At 40.2% G+C, this 16,758-nt stretch overlaps 1 protein-coding gene across 6 annotated transcripts in view; it reads right to left on the reverse strand.

Annotated features, from left to right (window-relative positions):
- The window catches only part of LOC109906539 (serine/threonine-protein phosphatase 2B catalytic subunit alpha isoform), a 104,287-nt gene extending 88,086 nt beyond the window's left edge, over window positions 1-16,201 (reverse strand). For 3 of the 6 annotated variants that reach the window (XM_031792120.1, XM_031792119.1, XM_031792118.1), the window contains exon 1: window positions 15,890-16,171. In XM_031792120.1, coding sequence (XP_031647980.1) covers window positions 15,890-15,956 — 67 coding nt within the window. In that variant the 5' untranslated portion in view covers window positions 15,957-16,171. Of the gene's footprint in view, window positions 1-15,889 lie in introns of all 6 variants that reach the window. The other 3 variants (XM_031792123.1, XM_031792121.1, XM_020504278.2) reach the window with 2 other exon arrangements.
- Window positions 16,202-16,758: the final 557 nt, after the last annotated feature.

The following is a 16,758-nucleotide window of genomic DNA, read 5'->3' on the forward strand; positions in this document are numbered from 1 at the left end:
TTGCTCACCATATGTCTGCTGCGGAGTGACAGAGAGCATGGGGAAAATGAGTTTAGATCAATCATGGATATAAAAGCGCTGAAAACAAATTGGTTCCCTATTTAAAAAATAGGATGGAAAACGAGCTATGAAGGAAAAATACTTGGGAGTTTTGGTGCAGGTACAGCCGACTAGTGCAAAAACAATATTGCGATATTATCAAAAACAACATAGCGATTCGTAACTCTTTACCCCCCATCACGATAGCATAAAGTACAGGGCAAGGTTGGGTATGACGAGCAAGGCAAGCCACATGAGCTAAAAAAAACGAATCGATGTGGCCCACATAACAGTAGGGATTTCCCAATGTCACCGACTACATGGAGTTTGGTGGTAGAGTAGAGTTATCAATAAAATATTATCAGCATGAAAACCTCAGTGTTGCATCTGTGCCCAAGAACACAGGCATATTATCACAGGCGACTGGTTGAGTGGTACCAATTTCAGAGACAACTTTTGCGGGGCTCAATTTCTATGTCGATCTACAGCGCTACAACAACAAAAAAATTGTTAACCCCACTGACCTAAACTGTTAAGTTGTACAAACGTGTATATTACAATGAATGTAACTTATCTTTTTAAGTTTAAATAAGGAACATTTGTATGTTGTAGTTATGTACAGTGCATTCGGAAAGTATTCAGACCCCTTCCCTTTTCCCACATTGTGTTACGTTACAGCCTTAATCGAAAATGGATTCAATAAAAAAAACACAATACCCCATAATGACAACAGGTGAAAACAGGTTTTTAGAAATTTTTTCAAAAATATAAAAACTAAAATACCTTATTTACATAAGTATTCAGAACCTTTGCTATGGGACTCGAAATTGAACTCAGGTACATCCTGTTTCCATTGATCATCCTCGAGATGTTTCTACAACGTGATTGGAGTCCACCTGTGGTAAATTCATTTGATTGGACATGATTTGGAAAGGCACACACTTGTCTATATAAGGTCCCACAGTTGACAGTGCATGTCAGAGCAAAAAAACAAAAACCAAGTCATGAGGTTGAAGGATTTGTCATCCGAGACCGGATTGTGTCGAGGCACAGATCTGGGCAAGGGTACCAAAACATTTCTGTGGCATTGAAGGTCTCCCCAATTTCGTGATATCCAATTGCAATCCAATTACAAACTTGTCTCATCGCTGCAACTCCCCAACGGGCTCGTGAGAGGCGACGGTAGAGTCATGCGTCCTCTGAAACATGACCCACCAAACCGAGCTCCGTAACACCTGCCCACTTAACCCGGAAGCCAGCCGTACTAATGTGTCGGAGGAAATACCTGCAGGCACCTGTCCCGCCACAAGGAGTTGCTAGAGCGCGATGAGCCAAGTAAAGCCCCACAGGCCAAACCCTCCCCTAACCCGGATGACGCTGGGCCAATTGTGCGCGGTCCTATGGGACTCCCAGCCACAGCCGGTTGTGACACAGCCTGGGATCGAAATCGGGTCTGTAGTGATGCCTCAAACGCTAAGAAGCAGTGCCTTAGATCGCTGCGCTACTCGTTAGGCCGGCCTCCATCATTCTTTAATGGAAGAAGTTTGGAACCATCAAGACTCTTCCTAGAGTTGGCCGCCCAGCCAAACTGAGCAATCGCGGGAGCTCCAGAGTTTCTCTGTGGAGATGGGAGACCTTCCAGAAGGACAACCATCTCTGCAGCACTCCACCAATCAGGCCTTTATGGGAGAGTGGCCAGACGGAGGCCACTCCTCAGTAAATGGCACATGACAGCTGCTTGGAGTTTGCCAAAAGGCACCTAAAGGACTATCGGATCATGAGAAACAAGATTCTCTGGTCTTATGAAACCAAGATTGAACTCTTTGGCCTGAATGCCAAGCATTACATCTGGAAGAACGTCCCTACGGTGAAACGTGGTGGCAGCATCATGCTGTGGGGATGTTTTTCAGAGGCAGGGACTGGGAGACTAGTCAGGATCGAGGGAAAGATGAACGGAGCAAAGTACAGAGAGATCTTTGATGACAACCTTCTCCAGAGCGCTCAGGACCTCAGACTGAGGCGAAGGTTCACCTTCCAACAGGACAACGAACCTAAACACACAGCCGAGACAACGCAGGAGTGGCTTCGGGACAAGTCTCTGAATGTGCTTGAGTGGCCCAGCCAGAGCCCGGACTTGAACCCGAATGAAGATCACTGGAGAGACCTGAAAATAGCTGTATAGCGATGCTCCTCATTCAACCTGACAGAGTTTGAGAGGATCTGCAGAGAATAATGGGAGAAACTTCCCAAATACAGGTGTGCCAAGCTTGTAGCGTCGAGGCTGTAATCGCTACTAAAGGTGCTTCAACAAATTACTGAGTAAAGGGTCTGAATACTTATGTAAATGTAATATTTCCATTTTTTTTTAATAAATGTGCAACATTTTCTACAAACCTGTTTTTGCTTTGTCATTACAGGGAATTGTGATTACATTGATAAGGGGAGTGAAACGATTTAATCAATTTAGGAATAAGAACAAGTTAATCAATTTTAGGCTGTAATGTAATAAAATGTGGAAAAAGTCAAGGGGTCTGAATACTTTCCGAATGCCCTGTATGTCATTCTTTAATGTGGAGTTTGACGGAGATGAGTTTGTCAACTCAGGAACAAGGAAATGCCTCAGTGAGGTGAGAAGGCACCCATGACCTTTACATTATGAGAACATAGCACCTGGTGCCTTGCTTCAAAATGAGAAATGTAATAACACCGCATGAGATGCCAAGTCAGTCAAGATTGAAAGACCCCCCCCCACCCTATTTTAATCATTACTGAATAATAAATGGCCTTGTATAGAGTATATCTTAAATGCCCCCCCCCCTAAAAATTAAAAATAAAATAACATTTAATCTTCCTACTAGCACTGACATTGCTGAGAACTACTTTATCGAGGGAAAATATACTTCCTACTAATGTGATGTGGTTGTTCCACCCAGCCCCAGCTATCTTAAGAGGAATGCACTAATTGTTAAGTTGCTCTGAATAAGAGCATCTGCTGACTAAAATGTAAATGTAAAATGTCACATAAAAAATTGATGTGATCAATAGAAATTCAAAAGCCATTGACTTGCACACAAACAAATTATATTATTGCGGTTTCCAGATCTACGCTAGGCTCGCTACATTTGTTCGGCCTGTATTAGCAAGATCACAGGCTAATACATGGAGTCAGATTACACCCCCTGAGCAGATCTGCCTTTATGTCTTTATAAAGAGATGAATCTGGCCAAATCCACCCCTTTGCTGTGTCCTAAATCCACAACAGAGACTAATTCCTCTGTAATCTAATGAGCGACCAAGGTGCAGTAGTCCCTCAGGTGTACAACGGTAGTGAGTCTCCGAGTGTGTGTCGCAACGTCATGGACATTTGGGACATCCCCTTAAAAACCAATGTCACCCGATGCCAGAATGTATATATCAATACACTACAACATGAAGAGGCTATCATTGCAGTCTTTGCAGTTTCATGACAAGTCATCAAGACAGTCAACAGCTGCATGAGATGTTTTTCAAGTACGAAAGGCAAAGTTCTGATCTCATTGCTGATAATAATGTATCCTACAGTACCTTCAACAATTCCTGCAATCCCATTTAACCGGAGTCATTAGTCACACACACACCATAAGCATTCTGGGACCTATCCGCCAAAGGGACATTGGAGGACTAAAGCCTTGTTCACATTGGCAGTTTGAAGTCACGCAAATCCAATTTTTTTGCATGTTCGATTCAAATCTGTTCTTTTTACTGCAGTCTGAACAGCCAAAAAACACATGGAGTCTGATATTTCAAGCCATATTTCAAACCACCTTTGTAAGAGGTTTGAAGTCAGATTCCTGGCCATGCAACTTAGTTGCCCTAAGTGGTTTTTAGACTATTATTTGTCTACTAAGCTAACATACGCAATTTTTTTTAAGATAAATTATCCTTGGTATGACTATCTATTTGATTTATAATTTTAGGACCACTTAAGGTATCCCCTGGCAAAATTGAATAACAGATTCATACATGGAAAAACAGTCAAAAAATAAATGAAAAGGAAGTTTGTTTTACATTGTCTGTCCTATATCTGAGCGATATAAGAAAGATCAGAATATTTTTTGGGGGGAGGGGGGCACTTAACTACTTCCATTAAAAAATATTGTGGTACCGGGCTACCGAGTCTTGTAGAGCAAAACAATTGACATGTACATGTTCGTGAGAGTCGTACCTTTCCTTAGAGGGTGTGTAGCACAAACTGTTCAGACACTATTGACAGAAGTTAGCGGATCAGCACTACCGACTTCGGACAAGTCCCGTGACGCTTGTTGGGGGTCATAGAAATGGAAAAACACCATTGTGCGAGTCTCATCTTTCCATAGAGCGATTCATATTAGTTTGATGACTGATTTTCGGGATGTCTCAAGATCTGACAAACGCCACTGTAGCTCAGCCACCTTCCACCGCCATTGGTGGATGCGGTGGATTGAAATGCAGCATGCATAAAAATATCTCAATCTTAGATGGATTTTGATAGGGATTTCTAGGGGGTCTGCATTGTGAACAAGTCTTAAGAAACAGGCAGGTGCCAAAGGACGATTTAAAAGACTTGTTAAGTCTTGTGTCGGGCATACATCCACGATGAATTGAACAAATTATCAATCAATTGATTTGATTTTGGGTCTGATTCAAATGACAAAGTAAAGAGAGAACAGGTTCGCTAGCCAATCTGTCAGCATATGTCTTCTTCCATCTTTATTTGTTCAGCATGTTCCTCTGTCCTTGTAACCACCCAGTAAATGTTGACACTCTCTCTCTCATGTGTTTACCTACTCTTTTCATTGGGGTTACACTTAAAAGAGAGACACTAAAATGCTACAATGGAGTACAGCAGCCAACAACAACCAACCAGGGGGAAATGTGTGTCAATCATCCAAGAAGCTCAGGCAGCAAGCAGCTCTTTGGATCAAAACAGATACAGTCTGCTTTTAACAACCTTTCTATCAAATATTTCTGTTATTTTTCTCTCTGCATGATTGGGAAGGGCCCATAAGTCCCATAAGAAACACTCATTTTTGTACTGTTTTGTGACCGTGCACTGTCTTTATCCAATCCATATTACATCATCAGCTGACAATCGATGATGTATGATAATACCATTATGTTCTCTGCTGCCGCCGCTATCAGTCGCAAATGGTGCTCTTCATACCCCCTGTCTATCCTCGTCTTCCCAATTACCACCCTCTAGTGCCGCTTTTGTCGGACATAGGAAAAGTAAGGATAAGGAAATCTGGACATCTCTACAAAACACATTCATATGCTATTTCCCAGCTGATACCTTCAAAGACTGTTTATTTGAAAACCATTATTATATCCACTTGCGAGACATCAGATATTCCTTCATTTATCTGCATTTTTGTCAAAATCAAGTTAGACATGGCCTTGTTCTGTTCAATGTTCTCTACCTATATATAGTACTCTAAATACCCCCAATTCATGTTGTTAAGTTCAAAAGAATACACAATAAAAATTGCTGACACCATTCAAACCAAAGAGGGTTAGGAACTTTAAAAGACAGTTATCTCAGAATCATCTTTTTGCAGATAGAACTTTATACTGTAGTCTTAAACTCTCGACCTAGTAAAATGGTGATTAGCGAATTAACCACTTTTGTTAACAATTAAAATACTGTACTGTATGTGTGTATTGAAAGACAATGAAAATTTAAAACAGGTCAAATATATAAATGTATTTATTTTTATTTCTCAGAGAACTTAGAGGGCCAAATAAAAGCGTGCGCACACACACACACACACACACACACACACACACACACACACACACCAACCTGAAAGGAGGGGGAAGCTGCGTCTCTGGGCAGGAGATTACATAAATCCACGGTGAGTATGTGGTGTTACTTAAGGTTCTGAAAATGACTCAGCTATCCAGCTGGGTGCAGTGGCCGTAGTGGCCGACCCCCACAAGTCTAAACAAGGGGCCCGGGCCTATCCTCAAAAGTCAAATATTAGCCATCCAAGTCAAAAGAAAGGCCTCTGCAAACACACACTCTACTATGGAGGCTTTCCCTTCTAACTGGAGTCAAATAAAATAGACAACAACGGATACTCTTCACGTTATATTAACATGGTCGCCAACTTACCATGCATGCTATTGAGCCGGAAGCAGCAGTCACGTAGCTATAGAAATCTACAGCTCTTCCACAAACTTAAGGGCAATATGGTTACTCTTTTTACAAGACAAACCTGGGTATTTACTGAAACAGTCGGTTGCCACCACATCAGTTTTATACAGGCGTTGTTTTCAAAAACAGGTGGAAAGGTGCGATGCATGTTCTATTTTAAGATGAGAAAGCCCATAGGGTGAAATAGGAGGATTGGCAACAGATTACTACAAACATTTTGCCTCAAGATATTTGGAGGGGTGCTTTGTATAGAGTACAGTCATAATATTGACACAAAGCTGAAATAATGACTACTCTATGTCTGATATCATAACAGCTGTTTGAGGACAAATAATTCATGGAAAATAATGAAAAGTGTGTGTGTGTGTGTGTGTGTGTGTATGTGTGGTAGCTTTCAACAACCTAACACAGCATCGCCACAATCACCCTTTATTGTTAAGTTAAAATCCTCCTCTTTACGATTTCAGGACAAGAATAATTGTGATTTTGTCTGATGTGGGTTATGAGTAGTTTAACATTAGCATGAGGGCAATTCCACAGTAACAGAATGCGCTGAGACTCCGAATTTTTCACTTTGAAATTATGCCAAACAAAAAAACGTGGATTGCAAAGTTAAACAAACCATACAACTCCATGCACAAGGACTACTTTTATCAATTTTCAAAGAAAAAAAATCAAATCAAATTTTATTTGTCACATGCGCCGAATACAACAGGTGTAGAAGCCCTTAAAACTTCTTAGGGCTGAAATTTTCATCAACAACCACTGAATTGCATAGCGCCACATTCATTTTATATTACAACAAATATTTATATTCATGAAATCACAAGTGCAATACAGCTTAGCCTTTTGTTAATCCACCTGTCATGTCAGATTTTGAAAATATGCTTTACAGCGAAAGCAATCCAAGCGTTTGTGTAAATTTATCGATCACTCGACAAAACATTACGAACACCTAGCATCAAGTAGCTTGGTTACGAAAATCAGAAAAGCAATCAAATTAATCGTTTACCTTTGATGATCTTCGGATGTTTCACTCACGAGACACCCAGTTACACAATAAATGTTCCTTTTGTTCCATAAAGATTATTTTTATATCCAAAATACCTTTGTTTGTTTGGCGCGTTATGTTCAGAAATCCACAGAAAAGAGCGGCCCATGTACATGTGGGTAGAGTTATTAAAGTGACTTATGCATAGATAATAACAGAGAGTAGAGTATCTGAAAGTGCAGATGTACATTTTGGTATCAGAATGACGGTAAAATCTCTCTCAGTTTGTTATGTGACCACTTTTTCCAAAAACTCTGTTAAATATTTTCTCTGAATTAAGATTCAAAGATGTCTGCAGAAAGAATGGGGTGTCACTGTCAGCTATGATATAAAGTAACGTAGCAGGCATAAGAATTAACGCCTGAGGCATTTCTTTCTTTCCGTTCCTGACAAGAAAATAATTACTGTTGGGGGAGGTTGTCTTCTGCACTGTTTAACCAATCCAGTAAATGTGGAGGAGGATTTAAGATGGGAGTGTCACATTGTTTATTAGGATCCCCATGAGCTTTTGCAGAAGCTACTCGCCCTGATGTTCACAACAACAAAAAAACATGACAAGTAACAAAACCCTGATACATTGATAGACAAGGAGAGTCACAACAAATGCAACAAAAAAAAGAATTATACAAACAATACACCAACAAAAAATGACGTGTGTGTTAAGAGTGTGTGTGTGTGTGTGTGTGTGTGTGTGTGTGTGTGTGTGTGTGTGTGTGTGTGTGTGTGTGTGTGTGTGTGTGTGTGTGTGTGTGTGCGTGTGTCCCCTCACAGTTCCATTAGTTGTTTTTGTGTTGATGTCCAAAAGCGGGAGTCAGGCTCTTTATATTTCCCCTGAAAACTGGATGCATCCGGTTATTTCCAAACTCACCTTGAGTTTGAAAAAAATCTATTTTGTTTATTAAACTACAGTAAGTGAAGGGGATTAACATCCGGTAACAGAATGATGGTAAAATAATTACATCATGAGTCCCTTATCTGTACAATACAGAAATGCATAACTATAAATGTCCTTCTGTTCATGGTGATGTATCCTGAATAGGTACACAAAGGTAGAAAGTGTACTATCCTCTTTTGCATGTTTGGGTATTATTCTACACACGGGCTATTATTCTAATGAGCTCCGCCTTCAAACAAGACCAAATTTGGTTGGTCCGGATTGGACCAAATCTGTACCAATCATAGATGTCTTATGTTTCAGAATTTTGAACAGTAGAGCACAGCACAGTACAGTTTAATACTGTAAAGTACAGTAGAGTTCAGTACAGTACAGTAAATAGTAAAGCACCCTTTGCTGGCTCTAACAGCCACCCAATCAGTTTGCTGCCTGTTCTTAGTAAACTAATGGCGAGAATTGTGTTTGACCAAATAAAATTACAATTTTCAGATAACAAGTTAACTACTGACTTTCAGCATGCATATAGAGAAGGGCCCTCAACTTGTACTGTACTGACTCAGGGGACAGGTGATTGGTTGAAATAAATTAACAATAAGACGATAGCTGGAGACGTATTATTAGATTTCAGTGAAACCTTTTGATGCTATTGATCATAAATTGTTATTGAAGAAACTCACTTGCTTTGGCTTCACATCACCTGCCATCGCATGTTTGAAGAGTTATTTAAACAATAGAACCCAGAGAGGGTTCTTCAATGAATGCTTCTCCAACATCAGATATGTACAGTGCGGTGTCCCTCAGTGCAGTTCTCTTGGGCCGTTACTCTTCTCTATTTGTACAAATGATTTGCCACTGGTCTTACACAAAGCTAGAATGACTATGCTTGCGGATGATTACACTCTCTACATGTCAGCACCGAAAACCAGTGAGCTGACTGAAATAATAAATAAGGAGTTACAGTCAGTATCAGCATGGGTGACTAACTGGTCTTAAATACATCTACATCTAAAAGCATTGTATTTGGTTCAAAACATTCTCTAAGACCTAAACCTTGACTGGAGTTGTACATAAAGGTTGTGACCACTGAGCAAGTTGAAGAAGTTCAACTCCTAGATGTAACATTTGATGGTCAGTTATCATGGTCAAGTCACATTAACAAAGTTGTTGTGAAGGTGGTCTGTTATAAAAAATATGTTCAAAAAATATATACTGTACTAGTTGTTGTCTAGGCCAGTCTTTCCTGTTTGATGGTTGACCAGAGATCAACTGCTTCTATTCTAGTTTTTATGAGAAAATGAAAAATTCCAGATTGTCTGCATAATCAAATAACATTCAACTCAGACACCCATACATACCCCACAAGACTTGCCACCTTCTAGTGCTGAGTGATTAGTGCTTTTATGAAATAATGACATTCAAATTATTTGAGCTTTTTAATGTAAATTCCAAAGCCAAATATTTTGAACATTCAATTGCCAAAACATTGAAAATATTCCATTGTCTCTGTAATGTTCACATAGTAAAATAGGACATTACCATGAAATAATAAAATATGACAGTGTATATTACTTTTTATTTGATGATTTGATGATTTTTCATTCCTTAAAGTCATCATCTCATCTCTGCTTAGGCAGTAGCAGCCAGACAACCATCGAACATTATCTCTGTTCTCCCCATACTGTATTGTATTTAGCAAAGCTAGCCTCAATAAGCATGCTGCAGAGTTGTCTGACAATCATTTTACTCGTTTTTAAAGTAGATAAGGCATACTTTCACGAACTGTCTTTATCCCTTTCTCTCTTCACTCGTTGTTGTGTTGTGTACATTCCTCTCTCATTCGGGGGTGTATGTGGTCTGTCTGTATCTTACCTAACATAGCAGGCATAAAAGTGTATCCATCTCTGTCCAAGATGGAAAATAACAGGCACAATGCATTATGGTCATTGTAGTTAATTACCACATTTCTGCGCTGACCTAGGTGGAATGTTTACTAAATGAAAACTACAACTCCCTTCAGCCCAGCGTCCCATATGATAGAGGTTGACCGATTATGATTTATCAACCCTGTTACCGATTATTGAAGGACCAAAAAAAGCCAATTCCGATTAATCTGACAATTTTTATATATATATATATGTGTAATAAATGACAATTACAACAATACTGAATGAACAATGAACACTTTTATTTTAATTTAATATAATACATAAATCAAATCTATTTAGTCTCAAATAAATAATGAAACATGTTCAATTTGGTTTAAATAATGCAAAAACACTGTCTTGGAGAAGAAAGTAAAAGTGCATGATGTGCCATGTAAAAAAGCTCACGTTTAAGTTCCTTGCTCAGAACATGAGAACATATGAAAGCTGGTGGTTCATTTTAACATGAGTCTTCAATATTTCCAGATAAGAAGTTTTAGGTTGTGGTTATTATAGGAATTATAGGACTATTTCTCTCTCTCTAAATTCATGTTAGCAGACAATATTAACTAGGGAAATTGTGTCACTTCTCTTGCGTTCAGTGCAAGCAGAGTCAGGGTATATGCAGCAGTTTGGGTCGCCTGGCTCGTTGTGAACTGTGTGAAGACCATTTCTTCCTAACAAAGACCGTAATTAATTTTCCAGAATTTTAAATAATTCTGACATAACATTGAAGGTTGTGCAATGTAAAAGCAATATTTAGACTTAGGGTTGCCATCCGTTCGATAAAATACACAACGGTTCCGTTCATCACTTTTTATTTGTATTGTATGAATTGTTCTTTTGATGTATTGTTTGTCTATCTTAGTAGTTTTCATTTGTGTGGCTGTCCTTGTCTATCAGTGTTTTGTTACTTGTCATGTTTTGTGTTTTTTTGTGGGCCCCAGGAAGACAAGCTGATGCTTCTGCAAAAGCTAATGGGGATCCTAATAAACGAATAAATAAACAGCAGAGTATAGTTCAGTACAATACAATCAAGTATAGTGTACTCGACTCTAGTGATAAAAAAATAAATAGATACAGTTACATATTGGGATATTATTTTTGACGATATATCATATTGACAATATTGCAATATAATTGTTGCGCTAGTTTGCTGTACCTGCATCAAAACTCCAGTATTTTCCTTCATAGCTTGTTATCAATCTTCTTTTTAAATATGAAGCCAATTCGTTTTCAACACTTATTTCCATGACTGTCAAACTCTCTCTTGTCCCTCTACAGCAGTTTGGAACATAGAATCGCAAAAGAATCACAGTATGAATTCACAACACATATAGAAACGTGAGAATTGCATTACATACTGTATCATATCGGCATACCCTGGCAATTCCCAGCCTTAATCAACTCTAGTGTGCTCTACTGTACTAAACTTTACTGTACTGAACTAAACTTCACTCTACTGAACTAAACTTCAATCTACTGAACTAAACTTCACTCTACTGAACTAAACTTCACTCTACTGAACTAAACTTTACTGTACTGAACTAAACTTCACTCTACTGAACTAAACTTCACTCTACTGAACTTTACTGTACTAAACTAAACCTTACTGTACTGAACTAAACTAAACTTCACTCTACTGAACTAAACTTCACTGTACTAAACTTTCTGAACTAAACTTCACAGTACTTTATTGAAAAGATTTCCAGACACTCTTGTTCAGAGCGACTGTCTTGCTTTTTTATACTGGGAATCGAACCTACAACACTGGCGTTGAGAGCGTCATGCTCTACCAACTGAGCCACATGGGACCACTTACTATTGTGCTGTATATTGTACTGACTGACATAAACTCTACTCTACAGTACTGTGCAGTCCAAACTTGTGAAACAGACATTTATGATTGGTTCAGATTTGGACTGACCAAATTTCAATGTCAATGGATGTCCTGTGTCAATCGGTGTTCAGTGGGTGAGAGGGCTGGTTATAGTAAATGGAAAGAGAAAGGACTCATGGGTAGGTGTCAGTAAGAGCCGGGAGAGGTGACATTAACTGGAAAGAGAGAGGAGAAAGACAGGGAGAGAGAAAGGAAGGGGTTGTCCAGACTGTTTTCACACCCTCACTCTGACCACCACTTGACAGAAAGAGAAAGAAAACAGTAATGAGCTGAACATAACAGTATGCCAGTAGAAGGGAGGACAGTAGCAGTTGACACAACTGTGGTTTGTCACTATTATGAATTCCCATTGTAGCCAATTCAGTTGTAGTCATTCTGTTACAGATGTTTTCGTCACTCCGTTACCGATTTGGTGACAGAACGACATATTTCAACCACTTAAAAATCATAAGCCACATTGTTATTAATAAAAACACAATCACTAATTTGTAGGTCTACCTCTACTTGTTACTTCTGTCAACTTCTGAAAATCTGAAAATAACTTAAAGATATGTGGGTTTTTGTTATTACAAAGCAATGCTTCTTAAACTTCCAAAAGGCAAATAATGTCTCCAAAACTAAATATACAGTGCCTTGCGAAAGTATTCGGCCCCCTTGAACTTTGCGACCTTTTGCCACATTTCAGGCTTCAAACATAAAGATATAAAACTGTATTTTTTTGTGAAGAATCAACAACAAGTGGGACACAATCATGAAGTGGAACGACATTTATTGGATATTTCAAAGTTTTTTAATAAATCAAAAACTGAAAAATTGGGCGTGCAAAATTATTCAGCCCCCTTAAGTTAATACTTTGCTTATTCCTAGTTCTTAGGTTAGAAATGGTTGAAAAATGTATCTAAATGTTTTCCATCCTAAAAACTAGGAATAAGCAAAGGCTTTGATTTATGCTTTAATTTCAACAACATCCGTCCTACTGGCCAACGTGCAATCACTGGAAAATAAACTGGATGAGCTACGATCAAGACTATCCTACCAATGGGACATTAAAATCTGTAATATCTTATGTTTCACCGAGTTGTGGCTGAACGACGACACGGATAAAATAGAGCTGGCTGGGGTTTCCATGCATCGGCAGGACAGAGCAGCTACACCTGGTAAGATGAGGGGCGGGGGTGTGTGTCTATTTGTCAATAACAGCTGGTGCTCCATGTTGATATTAAAGAAGTCTCGAGGTATTGCCTGACGCTCGTTGGATGTGGCAGGGCTTGAAAACTATTACGGACTACAAAGGGACCCCAGCCGCAAGCTGCCCAGTGACGCAAGCCTACCAGATGAGCTAAATACCTTTTATGCTCACTTCGAGGCAAGCAACACTGAAGCATGCATGAGAGCACCAGCTGTTCCGAACGACTGTGTTATCATGCTCTCCGTAACTGATGTCAGCAACATTCACAAGGCCGCGGGGCCAGACAGAATACCAGGATGTATACTCAGAGCATGCGCGGACAACTGGCAAGTGTCTTCACTCACATTTTGAAACTCTCCCTGCCCGAGTCTGTAACACCTACATGTTTCAAGCAGACCACCATAGTCCCTGTGCCCAAGAAAGGGAAGATAACCTGCCTAAATGACTACTGCCCCTTAGCACTCACGTTGGTAGCCATGAAGTGCTTTGAAAGGCTGGTCATGGCTCAAATCAACACCATCATCCCGAAAACCCTAGACCCACTCCAATTCGTATACCGCCCCAACAGATCCACAGATGACGCAACCTCAATCGCACTCCACACTGCCCTTTCCCATCTGGACAAAAGGAACACCTATGTTGAGAATGCTGTTCATCGACTACAACTCAGCATTCAACACCATAGTGCCCACAAAGCTCATCACCAAGCTAAGGACCCTGGGACTAAACACATCCCTCTGCATCTGGATCCCGGACTTCCTGACGGGCCGCCCCCAGGTGGTAGGGTAGGAAACAGCACATTTGACATGCTGCTCCTCAACACTGGGGCCCCTCAGGGGTGCGTGCTTAGTCCCCTCTTGTACTCACTGTTCAACCACGACTGCGTGGCCAAGCACAACTCAAACACCATCATTAAGTTTGCTGACAACACAATGGTGTTAGGCCTGATCATGACAATGATGAGACAGCCTATAGGAAGGAGGTCAGATACCTGGGAGTGTGGAGCCAGGACAACAACCTCTCCCTCAATGTGAGCAAAGGAGCAGGTCATGTACTACAGGAAAAGGAGGGTCGAACAGGCCCCCAAGAACATCGACAGGGCTGTAGTGGAGCGGGTCGAGAGTTTCAAGGTCCTTGGTGTCCACATCACCAACAAACTATCATGGTCCAAACACACCAAGACAGTCATCAACACCTTTTCCCCTTCAGGAGACTGAAAAGATTTGGCATGGGTCCCCAGATCCTCTAAAAGTTCTACAGCTGCACCCTCGAGAGCATCCTGACCAGTTGCATCACTGCCTGGTATGACAACTGCTCAGCATCCTACCGTAAGGCGCTACAGAGGGTAATGCGTATGGCCCAGTACATCACTGGGGCCAAGCTTCCTGCCATCCAGGACCTATATACTACTAGGTAGTGTCAGAGGAAAGCCCAAAAAATTGTCAAAAACTCCAGTCACGCAAGTTATAGACTGTTCTCTCTGCTACTGCATGGCAAGCGGTACCGGAGCGCAAAGTCTAAGTCCAAAAGGCTCCTTACAGCTTCTACCCCCAAGCCATAAGACTGCTGAAAAATTTATCAAAATGGCCGCCCGGACTATTTACATTGACCCCCCCCCACCCCTTTGTTTTTACACTGGTGCTACTCGCTGTTTATTATCTATGCATAATCACTTTACCCCTACCTACATGTACAAATTACCTCGACTAATCTCTACCACCGCACATAGACTCAGTACCAGTACCCCCTGTATATAGCCTCGTTATTGTTATTTTATTGTGTTACTTTATATATTTTTTAATTACTTTAGTTATTTAGTAAATATTTTCTTAACTCTATTTCTTGAACTACATTGTTGGTTAAGGGCTTGTAAGTAAGTAAGCATTTCACGGTAAGGTCTACACCTCTTGTATTATGCGCATGTGACAGACAATTTGATTTGATGTGGCAGGGGATGATTACTAGCCTTCATAGCAAATGTAAAACTATTTACACACTATTTTCACACTGTGTAGAGTATAGAGTCAAACCTAACTCAGTGTTTAAATCAATAGTGATTTCATGAATAATAGATTAAAAGAAATTTGTCATTATAGTCCAGCCCCCATGTGGTTTCTAGACACCATAGACTACAGTAACCTACCATGGGGGCAAACATCAAACATGGGGGCTAGCCAAAAACAGATACATGTGTCACTCTATTATGTATGGACTCCAAAATAGGGGTGAACCGTCTAACTTTTAACCATGGAATAATAGTTTTAACAATCACTGGATGGCCTGCCCTACATGATTCGTCCATGTTCATACAGAAGAGATGTGTGTGGCTACAAGTCATGTATTTTATGGTCATTTAAAATAAGAAAAAAGCATATATATTATTGTATGTGCGGATGTTAAACAATATAGGACCATATCCAACAAGCATGTTGCCCGACATTAAATGCAAACATTGAATGTCTGCAACTCTTGTAATAACACCCTTACTTCCTACTTTTCCAGATTGCCCTAGCCGGTGTCGTATCTCACGGCTAACACCCTTTTTCTCCATAACCAGATTTCCAATTGAGCAGACCATTCGGGTACAATACGACTAGGATTGCAATGTGTTGAGAGGGAGAGACATTCGTCTATGGAAGCAGTGTGTGACTTCATGACCAAAATTAAAAAGCAACGCGGCAAATGTTTATGATCAACATCAATTAATTGTACACTTACATTTTACCATCCTGTCAGTCGTAGATAACTTCGGATCATCATTCGGCTTGTTTTCGGACATTTCCATGGTGCTAGAAATTCAAATATATTTGAACTGTGCCTGAAAAGATCCGATGTTGTCCTTGCCCAACAAATCAACTCTATCCAAATGGGAGATCGCAGTGATCTCACTTGCTCCTTTCACTAGCCAAAAATACATGCAATAGGATTACAAATTTCAACACTGGTATACTGTAGGTCCGTGTGATTTACTGTTACTCTGTATCAAGTTCTCTCTCCAGCGCTGTGCGCGCAACCTAGCCTGCAGTTGGTAAGACACGCCCCCATATATATCGCTCTTCTATTGGTGGCAGAGACTAGACCGCTGTGTTCATATTCCCCTTTGCCCACGGACTCGTTTTGTTTCAGTCAGTGTATGTCTAACATGTTTTTATAGGTTATATGTGCAGTGTTGTAACACATCAGTTCCCCCTTCTGTATGTTGCAACATTGTAACATCAACCATGGGTAGCGTTGGCCTGCAACTTCAGAGTCGAGCACTGGATCCTACCATTTCTGCTTAATCTCAGTCTCTAAACTTCACCCAATCTCTCTTGAAGGGTTTAGAGTTGTCATCATGCAAAATGTCATGCAATTTAGATGGCCAAAGATTCACTGTTTTGAGTGAGCACCACCAGTCTAGAGAGTAATTGAATTCGATTTCACATCATGATGCACAGGGTGAATCAACAGGCCTATATATTCTTTAGCTTCACGTTGGTGCATGTATTCAGCATAACCGCTTCACAACACTGTTAGTGAGGTTGTAAAGGGTGGGTTGTAAATGGTTAATAGAGAGTTCAGCTTTTTGGGATTTATAACTAAACTAG

Source organism: Oncorhynchus kisutch, linkage group LG16 (assembly GCF_002021735.2).
Source record: "Oncorhynchus kisutch isolate 150728-3 linkage group LG16, Okis_V2, whole genome shotgun sequence".
Classification (NCBI taxonomy): domain Eukaryota; kingdom Metazoa; phylum Chordata; class Actinopteri; order Salmoniformes; family Salmonidae; genus Oncorhynchus; species Oncorhynchus kisutch.